The sequence below is a fragment of the Hetaerina americana genome, unplaced genomic scaffold (genome assembly GCF_022747635.1).
Source record: "Hetaerina americana unplaced genomic scaffold, ioHetAmer1.1.p SCAF_10, whole genome shotgun sequence".
Lineage (NCBI taxonomy): Eukaryota > Metazoa > Arthropoda > Insecta > Odonata > Calopterygidae > Hetaerina > Hetaerina americana.
Genome location: NW_027286070.1, coordinates 66,990,738 through 67,015,719, shown reverse-complemented (window position 1 = coordinate 67,015,719; position 24,982 = coordinate 66,990,738). Strand labels below are relative to the sequence as shown.

Below are 24,982 nucleotides of genomic sequence, written 5' to 3'. Positions count from 1 at the left end.
AGAGGATTCGCATGTTTTGTTTAAGGCTAATTTCTTGGGCATGATTCCATAGAACAGAATGTTTTAAACAGGCATAAATTTCATCGGCTGGAGTCGATTTTGGAATGACAGGCAGAGTTTGACGGAAGTCTCCACACAGGAGTACCAGAGCTCCTCCCATTAAACTGCAGTTTCCTCTAAGATCTTGAAGTGTTGCGTTGAGGGCCTCAAGAGATTTTTTATGAGCCATCGTACACTCATCCCATACTATCAATTTACATTCTATAAGGACTTGTGCCTGGCCGCTTGTTTTATTTATGTGACATGTGGGATTTTCTTGTCGGGAAATATTAAGTGGCAACTTAAGGGCAGAGTGGGCTGTTCTTCCTCCTTCCATTAATGTCTCTGCTATATCTGAATATGCAACGGCTAGAGCAATTTCTCCATGAACCCTGATTTCAGCGAGAACTAAATTAATTAAAAATGTTTTTCCCGTGCCACCAGCAACATCAAGAAAAATGATACCTCCTTCTTGTTTATCTACTTGATCCATTATTGTTTCGTACGCGAATTTCTGATCTTCATTAAGAAGTGGCTTTTTATCCGCGATGTATGCTTCTAAGTCTAAGACATTGTAGCTAGTTTCACGTATATAATCTGGATAAAATACACCCTGTTGATCTTGTACAGGTGCAAAAAGACCGAGTTCCATTAAAGTCTTGTTAACCATGGTGATAGACTTTTCCTCCAAAATAATCAAAGTTTTATTAAAAATGTCGGAGTTAAACGTAATATCCAATGTAGGATTTTCACTTCGAACTTTAGCCACTATATCCTCACTCATTGATTCTTTATATTTTTCCCATATTGTTTTTGGGTTATATGGATTACAGGAGGTTATTATGATGGCAAACAAAATTCGGATTTGTCCTGGAAGAGAAATCAAACTGGCCTCTCGCAATGAGTCATCCCAGTGTTGATCTCCTTCTAGCAACCCTAAATTCTGGCAAGCTTCTCTGAATGCCTCAAATATTTCTCCGTTTACCGTTCTTAATTCTGCAAATGAGCGAGGTCCTCTAATGGTATGTAGAAGCATTCTTAAAAAATAACATTCGGCGTTGTTAGGATGGACTGTGTAGACTCGGCCCAATGCGTCACATGAATAAATATTATTCTCAGGATCAAAGTGGCCCATTTTTCTTCTACAAAAGACTTTCCTTGATGTATTCCACGTATAATATCTCGGCAATTCTGAATACAATAGTGTTCTTGCAAAAGTATCCTGCTGGCATAGTTGGAAAAATGCTGTTTCTATGACAGCAAAAAAGTAAACAAATTACATACATACAAACAAACACTCTCCTTTATATATATAGATATATATATATATATATATATATATATATATATATATATATTATATATATATATGCTATATATATATATATATATATATATATATATATAACTCCTAACAAAACACTAAAATCCATCATCCTACTCTATATCAGGTCCCTCTTCATCTCTGAGTATTTCTTCTTCCCTTCATCCCGTCCAACACCCCTATCCTGTTCCTTCCCTTTCCTCGTTTGCCTAACATTCTCCCCTCTCTTACAGTCTTCAACATCCCACTGCCGGTCAACACCCCCTTCATCCACTTTTCCTGCCTCCATAGGATTTCTCCCAACAAACCCCTCTCTTCGCCCACCATGCCAAGTACTTCCTCATTTGCTTTCTTCTCGATCCATTTCACCTTCTCCATTCTTCTCCACGCCCACATTTCAAAAGCCTCCAGTCTACGTCTATCCCCCTGCTTCAATAACCACGTTTCCGCGCCGTACAGAGCTACGCTCCGTATCAAAGTTTTTACGAGTCTTTTCTTAACACCCAAACTCAACTTCCCTGTCATTAACTCCCTCCTCCTTGTGAATGCCTCTTTTCCTAGAGCGATTCTTGTTTTTACATCCCTGCTGCTTTGACCGTGTTGATCCAAAACACTTCCAAGATAAGTTTACTGTTCTACCTGCTTTAGTTTTTGCCCTCCTATTTCAATGTTCAGCTTCACCTTTTTCTTCCTGGAAAATCGTATAAACTTTGTTTCATTAATATTGATTCTCATCCCATACCTGTCACACTGAATTTCCAATTCACTAAGCAATGCTTGCAGCCCCTTGGCTGACTGACAAACTAAAGCTTGGTCATCAGCAAACCTAACTGATTTTACGAATTCCCCACTTTCATTCCTACCTCCAGTTCTTTCTCTGCCTCTTTAATCATTTCCTCTACATACAGGTTGAACAACAACAGCGATAATGGGCAACCCTGCCATACACCTCTTCCTAACACTGCCCATCCGGACTCCCCGTTCCCCACTCGTACCAGAGCAGTCTGAGACATGTACAGGTTGCGGATTAGCCTCCTTTCCCTCCAATCTATTCCTATTTTCTGCAATATACTCATTAGTTTTTCCCAATTCACTCTATCAAACGCTTTTTCGAAATCTGCGAAACAGGCAAATACTGTATTCTACCTGTATACTCCTCTCGATCTCATTACTGCAATGACATCACCCGTACCTCTCCCCTTCCTAAACCCAAACTGATCATCCCCTAAGTAATCATTTGCCCTACTCTCTATCCTTTTGTTTATGATCCTGAGAATAACTTTAGCTGCGTGGGATATCAAACTTATTGTCCTGTAGTCCTCACACGATGTAGCCTTTACCTTTTTCGGAATAGGAACTAAAACTTATCTCACAAAGTATTCCGGCCAGAATCCTTCCTCATAGATACTACGAATCAGTCCATATCGCCTCTTCCTCCCACATTTTCCTAAACATTTTAAAAGTTCCACGGGAATGTTATCTACCCCCACGGCCTTATTTAGTTTCATCTCCCTTAGTGCCCTTTCTATCTCATCTTCGAGTATGCCTGAACCTAAGCTATCGTCCCCTACGTCATGTTCCTTTTCTATGTCTAACTTTGTTGGTCTAAGTTCTTTACAAAACAGTTTTTCTATATATTCATTCCATCTCTATTGCATTTTTCTTGCGTCAACCATTATCTTACCCGGCCTTCTTCAGGGAAGACTGGAAAGTTTCAGGCGGAGGGGAGCTCATGGCGCACTGGGAATGGGGGAGGAAAGCGGTAAGGATTTAGTGTTGAGCGTCGAGCGCAAGAATTTCAAAAGATTGGTATGCTAATATGTATGCGGATTCGTGAGTTCTCGCCTATATATTGGTGGCTAAATCGGGTACGAATTCCAAGATAGTTAGGGAGAAACACTGGTCGAAGGAAAGGTTATGGTAATTTGCGTGTGAAGGTATATGAAGAGAAGAGAGTGAGTCAGAATTACAGGATTGTTCATGCGGATGGACAAGGTGTAATGCATTTGTCTCTGTAACTTGAAGAGCTTTGAATGTATGTCAGAAAATAGATAGCAAAAAATAATATAACAAATAATAAGTGGTTCAAAGGTTGGGTCCTGCTTCAAAATTGGCGTTTCTTTTTTGTTCCTTTTTCCCAAGATTCCACAGACTGAAAACCTTTCTTAAAGAACTTTTTCCTTTTGAATATTAAATAAGCTATGCCACGCGGATGGTCAGCTAAGCCGCTCGTGACTGCTGCTGTACCCTTCATTCATTACCCTGGCCCCCATTCCATTTGTTTAGTCACTAACCTCCTACCACTTCTCCCATCTACTAACCCCCCCCCTTTTTCGCTTCTTTAATGACGTTTTCCCCTGCAACTTAATATATTCTATCTAACTTTGAGTTTACATTCTTCCATTTCCTTATCTCGTTTATCTTTTTAATTATCTCGTCTGTAATCAATGGTTTTCCTGCCCTTTTCCTACAGTTTCGTTTGCTGTTTCCCATATCCCTTTTTGACATGTTCTCATTTTCCGTCTATTGTACTCGGCTCCCTTTTTCACGCATGATTTTCTCTAAAACCTCCTGAAACTCCTTCCTCTTGTCACTGCTTCCTAATCCCATTTCCTATACCACCTCCCGTGTTTCATCTTTTTAAATCGGACGTTAAACTTTACTGCTACTAAATTATGGTCAGCGTCTTCATCCACTGCCGTAAACCTGCGAATTAGTCCCGCTGCCCCCAAATGTATGCCAAACCGTAATATAATCTAACTGATATCAATTTAAATCCCCTGGCGTTTTCCATGCATACCTACATCTTTGGCTAAGGTATTCGTTATAATAACCCACTATTTCCTACAGAACTCAATTGCTTTCTCCCCGCGGTCATTTCTTGTTCCCAAACCGTAATCCTCTACCTCGCTACCATTTCTTCCTTGGCTCACAGTCGCTTCGCAATACCTCAAAACAATTCAAAGGTTCATATCAGGTACACCCGTAAATATTTCCTTTGATTTGATTGATCTTATATCCTGCGGACTTATCTTCCTTCCTATGATTGCCTCGTGACATGTACGTAGGCCTGAACGAAGACCAAGTCAGTTGGTTCAACTTTTAATTATTCTAATAATATTCTCTAACTCGCTTACTCAAAATTAAGGACACTTCTACTTCTTCCTAATTTTTAAAAAATATTATTGCCAACACTCGCGGGGTCTCTTCCCTAATCACTGTATATTATTCTATGTATCCTATCCATCCTTTCACTCCGGTAATCCCTCTATTCTTTATCTCACTCACTTCGCAAAGCCCTAAAATGCGTTTCTTTATTTTCTCCCTCCAACTCCCGCAATACATTTTCTAATTCCTCTGTAACTAACATTGTCCTAACATCCCACGCCATTATTCTAACTGGTTCGGTCCTTTTCTGTGATGCTGCTGTCGCTTTTCTTTGTAGGTGGTTCGTGAGATGACGATCGCGGAACCCTTACCTCTCTCGCCCAAATAAAGACCTCTATCTATCTATCTATCTCGCTACCGCGCTCGGAACACGGTCCAGCGGGAGAGTACCGTGTTTGCAAAATTAGTACTACGATCATGATAGCATGGGATATTTAATTAAGTTGGTTTCCCATTGCCTTCCTTAATAGTGATTTTAACGTAACGCCATTACCCAAATAACCGCCCCACTGGGGTCAGACGCCTTTGCTGCCGACTCACTGAGGAACAGACGCTGCGTGGACTACCTATCTGCCCCTACCCTTCAACTAATCTGGCAAGGGTGATCCTGTAATGAGTAAGTATCATCTTATCCAACAGAAAAGCATTAGGGATCATCAGAAAGCACCAGCTCCAAGATGTGATTGAAACATCTTGGTTGCAGCCCATTGGTAGGCGATGCTTATATGTGATTTGAAATTGATTGTGAAATTATTTGTCATTGTCTTACAATTATTTATAACTGTTAATTAGATTAGTAATCAATAAAATAATATTGCCTAAACTGAAAAATCTTTGGTAAGTGTACATATTTTGGCCTCTGTTATAACCATTCATACACTACTTACATTCTGGAATACCGTAAACAAGTGAGTACACCCATAAATAGCTAGTTGAAATGAAGATTACTTGCTTCGTAAATAGAGGATGTGGTAGTGCTGTGGTTGTGAATTAGACCACTGAATGGAGGATCCACCAAGCATACCTCTGCTCATGTGTGAATTTTATTTCATGCCTAGAATTTCCAAAGAAATCCTTAGAATTTTTATTGGGCTAGTTACATCAACCATGAACACAGTAATCAACCCAAAGGTCACTTTGATAGGTAATGGTAGAGTTCAACCAGTGCTAAGTCCGACGGAATGTGAAATTCACGCATTGGTGTTGTTCCTTTACCTATGTCTCTTATGGTTTTTCAGGAAGATCTTGATACCCAAAAAATCATGGATTTCAGGTTTAGCTGGGGGTTCTCCAGAGAGGAATCCCTTGGAATCGAACCCAGGCCCTTTGATAAGTAGTCCAAAACACTACCTCTGGACGACCACATCTCCAGCTAAACACGAAGGTAGATATTATTCTAAAAGCAATGATAATGCTTGGAAAACTGCAGTTAGAAGAATAAATAGAACAATTCCAGTTTTTTGTACCTTTAATGCAATACAATAGGGCCTGCACTAAGACATATAACTTCTATAAAATATATATATATATATATATATATATTTATATTTTGTAAAACCAATAAAATGCTTACAATCTGTGAATACTGATAATAATAAATGTACATGTAACTCTAGTATCTTCCATCATGAACAATGTTGAATTAAAGTAAGAGTGTCTTAGAAGGCTTCACTCCTTTCCAAATTGCTTTGCAGAGTACCTCATCTGGCTGCAGTAAAGGAAACTTATCCTTTTAGTCATGGGCAACTATTTTGCCATGATTATGTTTCATGCAAGGACTGTCCCAAAAATAAGTAGAATGAATCTGTGGAAAAAATGTATTGCAGACTTAAGTACAAATTGCTAAAATTCTTCATTAGAGCACCCTCATGTATTGACAGGCCAATGCCAGTGCCTCCTCCAATTGTGGTATGCTTCTTGTAAGGCATCAACAAGAACCTCGTCACGGCACCTCGTCACGACCTCTTTGACATAATCTAGTGGTTCAAAATGGTACTCAAAGGGGTTGTACTCAGGTCATAATCAAAGACCCAAGTCTTGTGACCAGTAACCACTTATTCTAAAAAATTTGTGTCACTTTTACCGTGGTCCAAGGCAAGATTGTCATACAAGCAGTCTTCCGACAGCACCTTGGGGACCATCTTGGCATACCTTTCTCATGGCTATAACCTCTTTAGGAATGCAATGCACTGTAGTGTTTTGAATACTGCATTCTTCTGTTAACATCCCAGCACTTGGAGAGAAATCAGAATTGACCATGTGCCTCACTTTTTGCACATATCCATCACATTGTGTTCTTAATGGATGTCCTGGGCATTTCCCATCATGAACCTCCTCGTTACCCTTCCAGAATATCCTAAGCAAGCAGAAAACTGCCTTCCCAAGATCCCCCAATACCCTTCCTACTACAAATCACCCCACTTCAGCCATCTGCATTGGTGATAAAAATCATTCCACTAATTTTTGGGACAGACCCTGTACTCTTAATTTTTTTATATGAGGATGTATTTGGTGGTTTTCCATCCACATGGATACTGATAAGCCACTTTTATATCATAATTAGGCTTTAGAAGATCCAAACAAACAGTTATTATACATAGCCATGCTTGAGACATGATACAAATCTACAATTTTTGTCTTAACATTGAGGCCCCTTACCCATTAGGGCCATCACAGTATTTTCCATGCAATTGGCAATGGCATTTACACACTTAAAATAAGAAAATTCACAAAGAAAATCATGTGAAATGTTATAAAGGCTACACACTAATTAAGTACAGTCAAGATTATTTGAGCCAGACACATTTTTCTTTCAGAGATGCTTCTAATGGTGTTGCCTCTACTTAGCATATAATGAGTTATCTATTGGATAGATGTAGTTATCATAGCTGTGTCAGTTACCAATTGATTCAACTCATGTTCACATGAGGAGACCACTGGCTTTTAAACTCACCAAACCTTGTCAACAGACAAACACTTTTCAAATGGTATGACTATACAGACCATTACATTTAGGCGTATAAAACTCTAGTAGGAGAGAGATAAAAAATGCTGTTCCACCATTACATAGCTACAAGCTAAGATATTATAGTTATTAGTGTAACTCTAGTGATATTATGTATTCACACAAAAGTAGATGCTATTTTTTTCTCTTACTGATAATGAAGAGGACAGTACTAGAGAAAGACTTAGTGTGAATGAAGATATATCGGGTATATTATTTGAGTCTTTTATTTGGCGTTAGCCTTTTAAAACCAATTCACCAACTCCTTTTCTCATTTGCATTTCTCACTGTCAGATTGAATACTTAACTTGAAACGATTTCATGTTAAATTTATTGATAATGTTTGTAAAGAGTTGAAATGCTAAAAATTCAATTTCAAACTTACATACTTTGGAGTTGGATAACTTATGGAGGTAGGTTGTAGGATAGTTTATCTATATGGAAAGTTTAAACAAAATCCCTTAGCAAATATGGCTATGCTTTCGACAATATATATATGCGATGTACCAGCTATAAGGCATTCAAACAAGTAGATGCCAGCAGTCATTTTTGCTGAGGTATTTTTAAGTCACAAAAACTTATCGCTTAAGAAAATACATACATTAAAGTACAAACAAAAGTACACATTAGTAATGTTTTGCAGTAAACTTGAACGGTAAAATTTAATTTATTTTAGATAGTTTATATCTACTTCAGAAAAATTTATTGTTTGTTTTGCAGCATGATAACTGAATTTAAATGCAGTGAAGTGACTGATTTTGATTCAACAGCACAATTTAAGCCGTTGATTTGTTTTAATTCCGAGGTGTTGTGCTACTGCATTTTTGGTACAGGTATGTGGTGCATTTATTATATGCATATCCAGCATATCATCTTAATGGATTAAAGAGTTGTCCTCAGCATCAGCAGTCATTTTTCCCCTGAAGGAGAGAGGGAATAGATTTAATCAACCACTGACAAAAATGTTATACATGAATGTATATGTTATTTTTACATTGTGCATGTCCAAGGAAAGTAATCAGTAAATACATTAATTAATGGCTAAAAATTAATTAATGATAATTAATTCAAAAGTGCTATAATTCTAAGGGGAGAGAGAAGGTCATTGGAGAGTATCAGAGGATGCAGTTAAAATTACTTCAGTAGATTTTGGGATGCAATCTGATGTTGAAACTATGATAGAATTCAAGTGATTGAGGTAGTGGGAGGAAAATCATAACATTTTGGTCTGTATAAATGGCATTAAATGGCATTTAATAGATCTGAAAAATGATTTGCTGCAAGAAAGTGATTTTCATATTAAACTTACTATCAAGTGCTTAGGTCTTTATACAACGACAGTAACTTTTCAGAGTCCACATAAAATTTAATTCTGACTGATGATGTACTCTATGACTACTTTGCCTAACCAGATCTCTGGTGTATTTTCCTATTGTATTGAATTTTTCATAAATGTAATGTATTATTCAAACTATTTTTTTTAATTTTTGTAATTGTATATTTTTTAAACTATTAACTTCATAATGTTAAAGCTTTTACTTGAGAATTAAATAAAGAATATTAATACTTTCAATAGTAAAATATCAGAAAAGGTAGTGAGTTTCCATTTAAAGGAATTGTCTAAAAATTATAAAGCATTTTTGCATATAGCATTATATAGCTTTAAAATTTACTTCTTCTGTGCATAATGCCCCAGGGCTTGACTTCTCAGAAATGCAGCAGCAAGAGGGTCTTACTGGTTTAGTAGGTACTCAAAATGAAAATCATGCCACATGCACAAAATGTCATGGACAACCTTCCTAACACTACCTCCAGAGCTTTGGGGTTGCTAAATTTCATGCAAACACACTTTATTAAATTTTCATGGCTTCTTTTTACACACATACACAAATACAATATATATACATTTCTTTACGCCCCCTACCCCAGCGCCCCTCCCCTGACTTTCTCCTCAATCTTGCCACTTTCTTTCTGACAAAAAACCCATTCTTGTTCCAAAACTGTTTTCATTTACAGGCCAAAGGTACAGCGATGGGGACGAGGATGGCCAACCTCTTTTCTGGGTCTGCTACATAGATGACATTTTTATTCTCTGGACACATGGCTCTCAATAATTTCTTATCGGCCTTAAATTCTTCTTTCACTGTTAAATTCACTTCTTCCATTTCAGACTTCACCATCACCTTTCTTGCCACAGACATCTCACTTCACAATAACAAATTCGCCACTTCAGTTCACATCAAAGCCAATAACCATCGGCAATACCTATACCAGACAAGCTGTCATCTTCAACACACAAAATGCTCAATTCCTAACTCTCTTTCTATCTGCGGACACCGAATTTGCAACACCACAGCCACTCTCAACAAATACCTTGACAATCTACATCTTGCACTCCTCAAACACGGTTACCCAGAAAAGTTACTACAAAATAAAATCCACCGCTCCACCCAACCACACACACCACACAAAAACAACCCCACATCTGATGCAGGATTCAACCTTTGTACAACTTATTTCCCCGGATCCCACAGACTGAAAACCTTTCTTTAAGAACTGTTTCCTATTTTACATGACAATGACGCGACCTAATCCTTATTGCCCCAATGCCCCTCCCTCAAATACAGACAACCCACCAATCTCAAAAACCTTCTGAGATCCACCAACCCTTTGGCGCCCCCCCCCCCCCGCGACAAATTTCCTCATATTTCCCCTACTTGCAACAACCCCCCATGTAAAACATGCCTACTTATCAGATCTGCTCCCCTCTCCACACATCCCGTCATTGTCCCCTCAACTTGTTCCCATGCTAATTGCCTCTCAAAAAATATTATCTATCTTTGTCATACAATCAATGCACTTCATTTTGCATAGGCAAATGCATTACCCCCTTATCCATTCGAATGAACAATCATCGCTACTCCTTCAATTCTGCCTCACTCTCTTCTCTTCCTATCCCTTCAAATGCAAATTCCCACAACCTGCCATTTGACCAGTGTTTCTCCCTTACCATCCTAGAATCCCTACCCGATTAAGCCACCACTATAGGGATGAGAACTCAAGAATCCACATATAAACTAGCTTTCCGATCTTTTGAAATTCCCACTCTTAACTGCCATCTTTAATTTCCCTCCCAGCATTCCATGCACCTCCCCCCATTTCCCCCCCACGCTACATGCTTCTCTCAAAAAATTTTCAGTCTCACTTGTAGAAGGGAGTGGGGAAAGGAGAGTCCAGATATACAGTGTTAGGAAGTGGTCTACGGCAAGGCTGCCCATTATTACTGGTGCTGTTCAACATATATGTGGAGGAAATGATTAAAGAGGCACGAAAAGAGTTGGAGGTAGGAATGAAAGTCGCAGGGATATTCATAAAATCAGGTTTGCAGAACCATTATTAATTAAACAAAAGTTATGCGATTTTCCAGAAAGAAAAAGACTAAGGTAAAAATTAAAATAGGAGGGCACAAACTAGAGCAGTTTTAACAGTTTACATACCTCAGAAGTGTTTTGGACCAAAACGGTCAAAGTGGTAGGGACATAATGAGAAGAATTTCGCTAGGCAAGGAGGCTTTTACAAGGAGGAGGGAGTTGATGACAGGGACGTTGAGTAAGGATATTAAGAAAAGACTCATCAGAACTTTGAAATGGAGCGTACTTATGTATGGAGCAGAAACCTGGCCACTGAAGTAGGAGGATAGATGTAGATTGGAGGCTTTTGAAATGTGGAAACAAATGAGGAAGTGTTAGGCATGGTGGATGAGGAGAGTGGATTGTTGGGAGAGATCCTAAAGAAGCAGGAAAAATGGATGAAGGGCATATTAATTGGCAGAGGGATGCTAAAGACTATAATAGAGGGAGATTGTTTGCCAAACGAGGAAAGGGCAGGAACAGGATAGGGATGTTGGACGGGATGAAGGGAGGAAGATAGTTCACAGAGATGAAGAGGGACCTGATGTAGAGTAGTTTGCTGGATTATCTTTTGTTGGGAGCTGCAAAATAGTTATTTGGTAATATATTCTATTGTTTCAGGCTTCACTTCGTGGAAGTATTTAATATCCATTACTAAAAAGAAAGAAAGACTCGTACTTTTCCACAGATTTTATTATACGGTACAACGCGTTTCACCGACTTGCGGCATCATCAGGTACAAATTTGCAAAACAGACAGAGCAAGCATATATACCCTCAGGACAGAGTGGGGGCGGGGAGGGTTGGAAGGATTTGAGAGGGGTGGGGGCTCGCAGGTGCGTTGATGGATTGTTTTGACCATTTCCAGGCTAATTTCTCGGAGAGGAGTGGGGAGGGGTATGGGAATAATTGCTCATTACAAAGTGTCGTGTTGGGGTTCACCAAGTGCCTTCTAATCTCTAATTGCTCGAGAGCGTCCATTTTTAATCCTTTTGGGAGTGTGTGTAATATCTCTGGGACAAAGTCACTGCTGTGGTCGAATTCTAGTAAATGCTTGGCGAAGAGAGAGTTGTTATTCTAATTTTTGTGACACCTAGCGTGTTCCTTGACCCGTAACTTGATATTCCTGCCGGTCTGACCGACATAAACGCTGTTGCAATCCTCGCATTTCAGTTTATAAATGCCTGATTTGAGAAGGCTATCCTGGGTGTCTTTTTCATTGGCTAGAAGTTTGGAGAGGGTTATGGGTGGGTAGAAGGCTGCTTTGAGTGAGGTGGGTAGGCAGTTGGAAATCCTATATGAAAGATCTCCCAGAAACGGGATCGAGCACCACTTAAAATCTTTAGATACTGCAGGCTGTGATATGAAAATGCTTTTTATGACCATTGCTTTTTGTTTATTCCGTAGTAATGTGTCAACTAGTTTGGGGTTGAAACCATTGTTGGTAGCTATATTAGTGATATTCACGAGTTCAATTTTGAAGTTTTTGGGGGAAAAAAGTTAGTTATTTGGTAGTTGTGTCCATCCAAAACCTACCTTAACCAGTAGATTACTTAATAATAATAATATACAGGTGTGCATATATATAGTATACATATAAATTGAAGAAAATAACTTGTTTTCACAAAATACTCACTCATCTCACATGTAGGTACTGGTAGTGGACTGATGCTTACGAATTAGATTTTTGGATGGATCCACTTCAAGACCAACCAATTTAAGACTTACATCCCATAACCTCCTTGCTAGTTCTGGATCATTTGCCTGTTCGCTTGTGGATGTTGGTTGGCAATTACTGAAAAGTAGAAAGGTAGGTAATTAATTTGCTGCTGATGGCAGCATACCTGATTTTCTAATGGAGTGCTATGCACTTAACTGCAATTCCAAAATCAAATAAATCTGTTTATGAGCTAAAAATTATTATTAAATGATTCCATCTAAGTTACCTTTCTTCCATTAGTAGGATATGTGTTGTACCATATTTTCTGGGTGATAAAATATACTTTTTACTGCAAAATGTGGTTCAAAATCAACCTACATCTTATGGGCAGGGGGTATATGATTTAGCTTATTGCTTTGACCCATAATACATAAGCAGATTACCTGGTAAAAATAGGTACTTTCTATTAAGTATTTTTTTCCCCATATCAAGCTTTAAGAATGGCCTTTATTACAAATTTTGATAAAATCACATTTTACTAGGCACAACTTTGGTTTTGCTACAAAAATTACTCCAAATTTCATGTGCTGAGTCAGTAATAAGTAATAGAGTTTTAATATTCCTCGAAAGTACTTCCTGAATAGAATCACCAGGGATGTCACCCCTATGCCTCTTTTGTGTGATTCAAATATTGATTATAAATTCTAGCCTATAAAAACACAATGCATTGTATGGACCAAGAAATAAGTTACTTAAGTTTGAATGCAATGAATGCTTCCAAAGGTAGTTAAATGATGGCATGGGTTCTTTCACATAGGGGAAAGAGGGACCATTTAGAAGGACCGCTATACAAACCTGTATTTTTGCTGCTTTCTTAAATTTCAGATCCATAGTGAGATATATTCTTAAACCATTGATTTAAGCCGATGAAGAATAAAAACTAGAAGGAAATGGTATCCCTGTCATCGTATTGGTAAATGCTGATTACTCATATATGACGAAGCCCCGTTTGCCTTTAGTCCCCCAAATCCCCAGATTTCAAGCAATCAGGACTAGTGCATGGTGGGTAATATGGGAGAAAAGCCCTGCATCTCCTAAGCCAAAACTATTCGTCCATCTTATTATTTCCTATTTAATATAAAGTTTTCTATTTCATCTATCCAGACAAAGATCATTACGGAATGCAAAATGATGCTAATTTTGTAGAGATCTGCACACATCTTTGTACTTTTCTTTTTTGTCAGGGGTAATGCTTCCATACTTCAGAAGTACTGTGGCTAATCTCTACTTCAGTATGTATCTTCTTGAAAGGACATCAAGTTCTTGTTATTTAGAGTGTCATTTCAAACCAGCACATAAGACATGAAGTGGACCAGAACTTCCAGTGATATCCTCAATCCTTCTAACAAAGCATTCCAAAGCACATTTTTAATATCTAGAAAGTTGGCCTTTAAGTTTAAACCCCCATTATATATTTCAATGGTGAAACAATGTAAATGCATACTTAAATTAGGCCCATTGATGGAAAGCTTCAATGAGTTCCTCCTGAAGGGACATCTCTGCACTCTCCTCATCATAGAGTAATCTAACCAGTTCTTTTTAACTTCAAAAAATGTTTAATATATTGTTTACATTTAAATGAATGAATATGCAAAAATATTGGCTAAAGTGAGTAACAAAATTATTTGACCACATTGTAATACTGCTAATTAAATTTTTTTCGAATGGCTGAGTCAACATTTTCAATAATGATTGGATGGACCCATATACATAATTAATTTTCAAGTTGGGTAACTCTCTTACGCTACCTACTTAAAAGGCTACCTTAAAGGGGTGTTTGAACATGATACTTGAAGAAACTATCCGCATGAAATATGCTAAGGTCTTAGCACAGGATGGAAAAGAATATGAAGATGTGACCAGTGATATTCAGATTAAAAATTGGCCGTTAAATCATGGTGAATACAGAATACTCTACACAATTGTAAACCAGTATGGAATTTAAGCAGTTACCTGTAATAAAGCCCATTTTCATTTCCTGCATTCTTGTCAAGGGCACAGTGCAGAGTTGTTTGGCAACCCTGTTCTGAATTTTGTACCAAATATGGGCCAATGCAGCGGCATATCCATGTCAATCCTGGTATCAAAGTGCGACTGAAATGTCGGCTCATGTCTGTTGCAACAATACCTGGGTGTACAGCATAAGTGGTGACTCCTGTGCCTGTTTGTGCATGAAATATGCAAACAATTTAACCAGAATGAAACTAAATACCCATCATAATGTCTTCTCAATCATCTGTAAATGGTGGTAGGAAAATAGTCTTTGATATATAAACACTAATTTAGCAATATCTATGAATGTGTATTGAATACACAATGCAAATTATTTGCTAATAACCAAGGAAGTGATGAAATGAAAAGAGAAAATTAATGAAATTGAAAATAAAATGATGGTTATTGTGTGTGGTAGAAGAGTACAGAGCAACACCATTATTAAGACAATGAATGGAAAGGCAAAAGAATTAGGAAAGTATTATTACTTGGGAATCCAAATCAGCAATATTGGAAGAATCAAAAGTAGGTAAGTAATAAGTGCAGAATTAATGGAATGGCTTGGGTAAAGAGGATAGCCATTCTATCTGTAGGGAATTCTACTGAGAGCTGGGAACATTAGCCTGCAAGCTTGGAAGTACTTCATTACAAGACATATCTGTTGCACGCTGCTCTTTCATGATGAGGGCTGGACAATTAAAACAAAAAAAACAATTAGAAATAATGAAAATGTAGTATCACAAGAGAGGAATAAAGATACAATTCATAGATTAAACAAGTCAGAACTCTTCTACCAGGAGGTAAAGAGTAAATTAATCTCACGAAAAAGAAGAAGAGCTAAGTCTGATACATTTTGAGGCAAAATGAATGAATGATGATAGATGATGGATTCAGTAACAGAAGAGAGATGAAATGAAAATATCTCATTGAAGAATTCAATCAATAATATATATGAAATAATAAATAATGAATATCAAAGAAAAGAAATGTGCAGGCTTGGACAGATTAGCTGATGGATTGAGTGGAGAGCCAAAACTAATGTTTGAATTTGACTATTGCATTTTATTTCCTCCTTCAAATTCAATCAATCTTTTTCTCAGGCATTTGATTTCATACGACTTTATTTCCTTAGAAAAATAATTTATTTTGTGGTTGAGTACCATTTCCCCAATTAAGCATAACAAAATTTTCTCCTACTAGAGGTACATGGTGCTTTAAAAACATACAGCTATGTTGTGGCTATTGGAATAGTTTTTTGATTTTTGCCAATGAAATTATATTCAGAATTTTATTAATAAGTATGTCCTCATGATAATTTTACTCTAGGTATCATACTTTTATGATTATAAATTATAGCACCAAAAATAGTTTTACATTTGGCTGTAAAGAAGTCTGTTGACTGAGGCCAATTCATAAACAGTCAAAAGAACAATCAATTCACCCATTGATTCACTGTATTAGTGAATAGGTATACATACTTATGTACACTTGTGAAAAAAGGAACAATCAAGGAACATGAGTTCAAAAAATAATTCCATGGAGTATGACAAAAGCACGAAGAGATAAAAAAAACTTTTACAAATTATTATTTACACAGATAGGGTGCTTTATCATGTCCCAAAGCATATTTGACATTCATCTGCCCGGCTGTTTTGAGATAATCTAATAAAAAGTACCAATAACTTCATTAGGACGGGGGGGGGGGGCCATTTTTTTGCATTTCAAATGGAATCATGTCAGTTTCATAGCATGTGTTGAAGTTTCTGTCCATATGACAGTTTTTAATTTATAGTTAATAATGCATCTAGATTATATTAATTACCTTGAAGCCTCTTTGCTAAATCCTTCGTAAATAATAGATTTGCCAATTTACTCCGGCAATATGCACCAACTGGAGAATATTCTTTCTCCAGGTTCATATCATCAAAGTTAATGCTCCCCACTGTTCAGGATTGAAATCAAAAAGGTTATTAGCATCATTTTCATAGCCATTTGTGTACTCTTTAATCTATTTTACAATATTCAAAGATTATACTCTTTCATTGGTTAAAAAAATACAAATTAGCAGAGGGGCATTGGGCTCTAAATTACTTTAGAGATGAAAATAGACTCACAGAAGTGGGCAACAGATGATAGATTAACTATCCTTGCTCCAGGTGTGTTACATATTCTTTCCAGTAATAGACAAGTAAGCAGGAAGTGCCCTAAGTGGTTTACAGCAAACTGCCACTCACATCCATCCTCAGTCAGTTTCCTTGGGATTGCCATAACTCCTGAGTAATACAAAAGCAGAGAATTTTATTTTATTTCCATTCCATATAGATGTGTGTGACTGAGCACAAAGGATTAGTTTCCACAGTAATCAGTCCAATGGTTTGTTTTGATAGGTGAGGGTGGATCTCACCTGATACTATTCCCCACTGTGAGCAAATTTCTCATACTACTACAGGGAAGAGCAAGTTCCTTTCCCTGTGGCACTTGTCGTTTCCCTGGAAAATCTGGCACCCCATAAATTACACAACTTAGAGGTAACTGAGGGTGGAGGGTTCTGAGTCACCAGATATAAAAATCTTGGTCCTAAGCCTCCTGTTGGAATACCACACATTAATGATCTTTTTTGCAATGGAAAAAAATTCTCATGATCACTTCATTAGGAGAGTAGTTGAACATCTTTAGAATGTTTGTAATGCATTACTTAAATTTCCATTTTGCTACTTATCATTCCATATACACTGTTATTTTTAGGTGTAGTCCCAGGGGAGCCTAGTTCAATTAAACAGTGACAGACCAGAGAGTCTCTTGGGTCAAATCCAGGTAATTCCTCTGCAAATGCTGGCAGCTTACTTACCAACCCATGATATTTTTATAGAATAGATAAAAATATCCTGGATTGGATTAAAGACTTTTTAATGGTCCATTACAAAGAGTAGTGTTAGGTTGAGTCAGCTCAAATGCAAGAGAAGTCACTTCAGGTGTTCCCCAGGGAAGAGTCATCGGGCTTCTTTTATTCCTACTATATGTTAATGACATTGACTCCGTTGTCAATAGTAAGATACGTTCATTTTGCCGACGATGCAGTGGTTTACAGAGATATCCGTAATCCTGAGAACACAGCAGCTTTGTCAGATGACCTTAATGCTACACAACGCTGGTGCGACACTTAACAATTAGAAATAAACTTAAAAAAGTACGTAGTGATGAACATTTGGAAAAAAGCCAATTCCCTCCTGAACGCCTACTGCATTGGGAACACCGAAATGGAATGTGTGGACTCGATTAAATACCTAGGCGGTACCCTCACTTACGATCCATCCAGGGTGAAACACATACAGGGAATAAGTGGACATGCTAACATTAAATTAGGATTTATTAGAAGATTAATGGGTAAATATGAAGAAAATATCGAAGAGAAATGTTATCTTTCACTGGATTGGACTCAATTAGAATATTCTGCAAATATATGGAATCCTCACAAAGTTGGATTGATTGGCAAATTGGATCGCATGCAGCGTAGAGCTAGTTGCTAAAACATTTTCATGATAAATTTAGTAGCGTATCCAAAATATTAGAGCAGTTAGGCAAGGAATCACTCACGGAGCGAAAATTAAATTACAGTTTAAATTTCTTGCATAAATTGGAAGGGTGTCTCTTTTGTGCTGATGTTGAAAATGTATTATTACCCCTATCGTACTACGGCAGGCGAAATAATGTCAATAAAATAAGAGAGATTAAGGGTAAAACAGACAGATAAAATATGTCATTTTTCCACGAACGATAAGGAATCATAATAACATTGTCTGGCCGCAGCAGGGTCATGTTCAGGTCAAAATTAGTCTGGTGTGCATTCACCCCCTTCCAGACACCTTGGCGGTGGCTTGCAGGGTACTAAAATACCTAAAAAGATATCTAACTTTTGAGTCGGTAGTCGAGGACGTTTCTGGAAACACCGTAGTAGTCGCAAAATCTACTGTACAACTCAGGGGGAATAAAAGTTGTCTCCTAACAAAAACTAGTCGTTCTTGTACGAAGTACGTTCAAGTTTTAAGTTCACCCATTTTTAAACCCGTACTGGGAGTGTTTAAAGATGGAAAGATACGGCCGAGCTTAAAACGCCCAGCCACTCTTTACGAAAACAAAACACAGATGGATGCACCATCAGTGCACGTGGTTTGCGTAAATGCCGCTGCAGTCAGAAGCGTTTTCAATTTTTAAAAGACGTTATTTTGCGTGGAAGGACAACGCGCCACATGTTTTCACTACCTACCTAGTTTATAAATAATTGAAAATAATCGCCAGTGATGAATGTGTAAAAAATGAAAATGGATCTCCCACGTGAGGTATTGCTAATATGGATGTCAAGAACGTGCATCCTTTGCTTTGCCAACGTTTCTTTCAGCTCTCGAACCCTGCCCGGTAAGCCGACTCAGGGATTATCTTCGGGTCCGCCATACAATTAGTTTTAATGCCCGCAATAGAGTCGAATCGGGGCACTTTCAAGGTTGATTTTAACTTGGAAACAAAAAAATGTCGGATGGGGCCACGTCTAGAGAGAAAGGTGGCTGCGGGATCACGGAAGTTCCGGTTCTGGCGAAAAACTGTCACGATCAGCGCCGTGTGAGCCGGCGCGTTATCGTGGTGGAAACGCAACGTGTCCGGCCTCTTTCGGCTCCCTACGACCCTCAGCCTCTTCATAATATTTAAGTAGAAACCTTTGTTGACGGTTTGACCTTGAGGAACGTATTCGTAATGAATCAGCCCTTGCCAATCGAAGAAAGGCACCAGCATGACCTTCACATTGGACCGGGACATGCGAACTTTCTTTGGTCGCGGAGAATGAGGGCCTTTCCACTGAGAGGACTGGGCATTTGTCTCCACATCATAACCGTAAACCCAGGTTTCGTCACCGGTTACGATGATTTTAAGAAACTCTGGGTCGGCATTGGCTCGATCCAGGAGTTGCCGGCAAATGTCCACACGTTTTTGTCTCTCTTCATCAGTCAGCACCCGCGGGAAAAATTTTGATGCGATGCACATCATACCCATAATGTCGGTCAAAATTGCCTGACAGGAACCAAAACTAATGCTAACTTCCTCTGCTACCTCCCTAACGATTAAACGGCGATTTGCCCACACCAAATCGTTCAATAATTTGACGTGGTAGGGCTCTGTCGAAGTGGAAGGCCGCCCCGTTCGCGAATCGTGATCTGTCGAGGCTCTGCCCGATTTAAAACTACTGTGCGACTCAAAACACTGGCTTCGACTCATAGCTTCATCAACAAAGGTTTGCTGAATCATTCCACATGCCTCCGTAGCACTTTTGCCAAGTATGAAACAAAATTACACGCACACACGCTGTTCCTCTAGCTCCTTCATTGCTGCCGTTGCACGCGGCGACGAACAGGTTAAGACATGTATCACTGCTGCTGCATAACGACTCGGCGCAAACAAACTCAACACCGCTAGTTGTAGTCATCAAACGAGTCGCTAGATGACGCACTGTGTCTCGTTTCGATCCGTTGAACGGTTTGCTCAGGAAAAAGTCAGATCTTTTATGATCACTCCTTGAAATGATAAAATATGTTTATCTGTATAAATATACCTATAAATGTAAGTTTACGTGTGAATATATATATATATATATATATATATATATATATATATATATATATATATATATATATATATATATATATATATATATATATGGGGACCAAGATGGTGCGGGGGCTAACGTACTGGCTTCCCACCCTGAGGGCGCGGGTTCAAATCCCGGCGGTGTTGAATATTTTTCAGAGGTATCTCGATCCCTACTTGAGGTGCTTTGTGGAGGGCACTTTGAGTGAGTACGCCGTCCGTCGGATGGGACGTTAAGCCGCGGACCCCTTGGCGCCTTTCGTAAAGAGTAGGCTAATGCCGACGCCGGGTTTCTCTCCACCCTTCATCCTTTCCTGTCCTTCCCCTATGGCGCAAATGACCTTAGCTGTCGGTCGCCTCCCCTCAAAACTACTACTACTATATATATATATATATATATATATATATATATATATATATATATATATATATATATATATATATATATGGCATGTTTGTGTATTCATGTACACACACACACACACACACACACACATATATATATATATATATATATATATATATATATATATATATACACACAAACACACACACACATATACATGCACATACATTAACATATAAAGAGAGAGAGACAAGAGAAACATTATTCCTTTAATGAAACAAAAGATACTTAAATTTACCCGCGTTGTTTATCAGGAGATGAATTTGTGGCTCTGCTTCAAGTATTTTTTCGGCAAATTTCCGCACCGATTTCTGGGCGCTGAGGTCTAATTGGTAGATTTCGACGATTGCGTCAGCGTTTGCCTGGACACTCGCCTCACCATCACCGACGGAATTCTTCCCCTTCCGTTTATCTTTTTCTTGAGCCTCCCTCACAGCCTTTTTTATTTCTTCTGCAGCTTTATTGGTTTGTTCAATGTTTCTGCAAGCCATGATCACTCGGCATCCTGAGAAAGAAAAAAGGAAAATTACGAGAAAGATAGATGAGTGCCTTGCAAAAATGTATGACCGAAAGGACCTACTTCTCAGCATTGCAAATAATATTTTGTCAGCTCTAACTTGTATCCACATATATGAGTTAATGTAAAAGGATAGAAATGCATAAAAAGGACGATCATGTGTTCGTCCTTTATGTGTTCCTATCCCTTTTCCTTTTATATATTTCTAAGTGAATGAATATTTGTTCGCCATATGACGGGTTTTCGTGTTTGAATGTGTACGTATTTATGTATTCATTTAATTATATATATATATATATATATATATATACATATATTCACGTATATATATTTATATATGTGTGTATATATGTATAAATAAATATATATATTTTTATATATATATACATATTTATTATTTTTTAAACTACTCGTAATCTACCGGTCAGTTTTGCATGGACAAAAGTACCGAATAAATATTTTGTGACTCCTAACAAAACACAGTCCGGCAACCTACTCTACATCAAGTCCCTCTTCATCACTGTGTCCTCCCTTCCTCCTTTCATCACGTCCAACATCCCTATCCTATTCCTTCCCTTTCCTGGTTTGCCTAACATTCTCCCCTCTATGACTGTCTCCAACATCCCATTGCCGAACAATATGCCCTTCATCCATTTTTCCTGCCTCCTTTGCGTCTCTCCCAACAAACCCCTCTCTTCGCCCACCATGCGTAAAACTTCCTCATTTGCTTACCTTTCGGTCAATTTCACCTTCTTCATAGATCTCCACACCCACATTTCAACAGCCTCCAACCTACTTCTATCCTCCTCCTCCTTCAGTGACTGTTTCCGCGCCGTACATAACTACGCTCGATATCAAAGTTTTAGCAAGTAATTTCTTAACACCCAAACTCAACTTCCCTGTCATTAACTCCCTCCTCCTTGTGAATGCCTCTTTTCCTAGAGCGATTCTTGTTTTTACATCCCTGCTGCTTTGACCGTGTTGATCCAAAACACTTCCAAGATAAGTTTAATGTTCTACCTGCTTTAGTTTTTTCCCTCCTATTTCAATGTTCAGCTTCACCTTTTTCTTCCTGGAAAATCGTATAAACTTTGTTTCATTGATATTTATCTCATTCCATATCTATCGTACTGAGTTTCCAATTCGCTGAGCAATGCTTCCAACCCTTGGCTGACTGATTTACTAAAGCTTGGTCATCAGCAAACCTAACTGATTTTACGAATTCCCCTCCCACTTTCATTCCTACTTCCAGTTCTTGCGACGCCTCTTTAATCATTTCCTCTGCATACAGGTTGAACAGCAACGGTGATAATGGGCAACCCTGCCTTACACCTCTTCCTAACACTGCCCATCCGGACTCCCCGTTCCCCAATCGTACCAGAGCAGTCTGAGACATGTACAGGTTGCGGATTAGCCTCCTTTCCCTCCAATCTATTCCTATTTTCTGCAATATACTCATTAGTTTTTCCCAATTCACTCTATCAAACGCTTTTTCGAAATCTACGAAACAGGCAAATACCTCCTGGTTGTATTCTATATTCCTCTCCATTAATAATCTCATTACTGCAATGGCATCACGCGTACCTCTCCCCTTCCTAAACCCAAACCGATCATCCCCTAAGTAATCATTTGCCTCACTCTCTATCCTTTTGTTTATGATCCTAAGAACAACTTTAGCTGCGTGGGGTACCAAACTTATTGTCCTGTAGTCCTCACATGATGTAGGTATTACCTTTTTCGAAATAGGAACTAACACGGATCTAGGAAAATCTTCCGGCCAGATTCCTTCCTCATACATACTTCTAATCAGTCCACAGAGACTCTTTCTCCCGCATATTCCTAAACCTTTCAGTAATTCCGCAGGAATTCTGTCCATCCCCAAGGTCTTATTTTATTTCATCTCCCTATATGCCCTCTCTATCACATCGTCGATTATGCCTGGACCTAAGCTATCTTCCTCTACGTCATGTTCTCTTTCTATATCTGTTCTTCTTGTGTACGTATGTGCATTGTAAGAGTGACCGTTGACCAGACTTGGCCCTTGCCACCATGACAATTGCCTAATTGCAACGAGAATTAAGTAATAATAATAACAATGTCTATTGAATAAGCCCACAAATGGCGAATATGTAAGGGACCTACTTTACGATCGCCTACATGCGTTATCTGTCAATTTCCCACGCATATCATCCAATTAGCTCTCCACTGTTCTGCACTCAATGATGTAGTTTTTGCCCTGTGAATCCGTGTAGTTAGTGGATTTGCTATCCTCCAACCTTTTTTTGGGGATTTCGGACTCGCTCAAGCGTACGCTTGAGCTAGCGTACACCCTTGACAAAACAATGCTAATTAATTCAATTTTTCCAACATTATCAAAATATTATTTAAACAGAATTCTCAATCTTTTCAATGGTATCTTCTTCTGTCACAAGAATTCATCGCTCACTCCTTCGAGTCGGAACAATGGCGGTAAAACAGACCACTTGAGAAACGAATAATGAGTGCATGTACTCAAAATATTTTGTAACACACACGCAGTAATCAACTACGAAGGTCGGTTTTGTAGGTGATGGTAGATATCACCCAGTACTAAGCCCTATACGGCGTGTGAAAATTCACACATCAGGGTAGGGGGGCTTTCCCTGTGCCGGTTATGGTTTTCCAGGAAGACCTGGTACCCGAAAAATCACTTTAGCTTGGGTGGAGCTGCAGGTGCCCAGAGTGCCTTGACCGGGAATCGAACCTGGGACCCTCCGGTCAGCAGTCCTACGCTCTACCCACCGGACTACCGCGACCCACAAAATAATTTGTGGAATACTGTAATTAATTATTATATATTTTATGATTTAAATTACGCTGTTAATTTAACTATTAGAAGGTATGCCGAGCTAAATAAAATGAGCTATTTTTAAATGTAGCATGGTGTTTAAGGATATTTTGGGTCGTGCTAGTTGGGTCTTAGAAGTACAGCGGTATGTAGTATCAGAGTACTTCAAAAAGTTATCCTAAGTCGAGTTACTACTGCAATTAATAATTGTTTAAAGATTGAAGAATTTTGTTGAGGAGAAGTAAATGCTGAGCACTGACTGGCCCAGCAAAACGGTGCGAAAAAATTGTAATTACTTGACAAAACATCAAAATATCCAGTAATTTGCTTTTTTTTAATTCTTGTCTTTGAATATCGCGAGGCCACTTCCCCTCTCTGCCACGACGCAGAAGTTTGGAAACACTTGCCTTAAGAGGTTCAACACATCAAAATTGATTCCAATTCCGCACTTCTTCTTCTTCGGATCCGTGATGCAAGCCTATCGCCAAATGATTAGCTGGTGGTAAATTGAAATCATGCGTAATGCAGCGAGATTTCGACCGCCGTAAGACTTCCTTGCACTTGCCTCTCAGAGCCAATCCCTTCGCAGTCTCCAGTCCGATTCCGGTGTTGCATCCCGTGATGACGGCAACCTTCCCATCCATCCTCTCCTTGTTGCTGCAGTTCCGCATGAAATAGCCGGTGAAACCCATCTTTTCTGGCTGAGCGACGTCTCACAGTGGTGCCGTCGAACTGAAAAGTAAGTGAGGGAGCTGTCATCAGACAAATTGATAAAAGTCTCAACGATAGTGCGAGATGTCGCCGTTACAGATGATATGGCGATATGTGAAATAAATAATTGTCCCGGAAGCAAAGGTATTTTGCCAGGGCTAAACTCGTATCCCTGGCGAACCAATCGAGCATGTTTAGCATCACGGTAATAATATGCAGTCGGCTCGTGGA

The 24,982-nt window shown here is 38.6% G+C and overlaps 1 protein-coding gene across 2 annotated transcripts; it reads right to left on the bottom strand.

The window, feature by feature from the left end:
- Positions 1-12,582: 12,582 nt before the first annotated feature.
- Positions 12,583-24,769, bottom strand: LOC139698986 (retinol dehydrogenase 12-like). Of its 2 annotated transcripts, XM_071597979.1 has the most exons (6): positions 24,606-24,769; positions 20,935-21,201; positions 16,771-16,929; positions 16,479-16,598; positions 14,618-14,825; positions 12,583-12,739 (listed from the first exon to the last, which is right to left on the bottom strand). In XM_071597979.1, exons 1-6 carry the CDS (start codon positions 24,730-24,732, stop codon positions 12,586-12,588), a joined length of 1,035 nt encoding a protein of 344 aa, XP_071454080.1. In that variant the 5' UTR covers positions 24,733-24,769; the 3' UTR covers positions 12,583-12,585. The 2 variants fall into 2 exon arrangements, with proteins under 2 accessions (XP_071454080.1, XP_071454087.1); XM_071597986.1 differs by lacking the exon at positions 16,479-16,598.
- Positions 24,770-24,982: the final 213 nt, after the last annotated feature.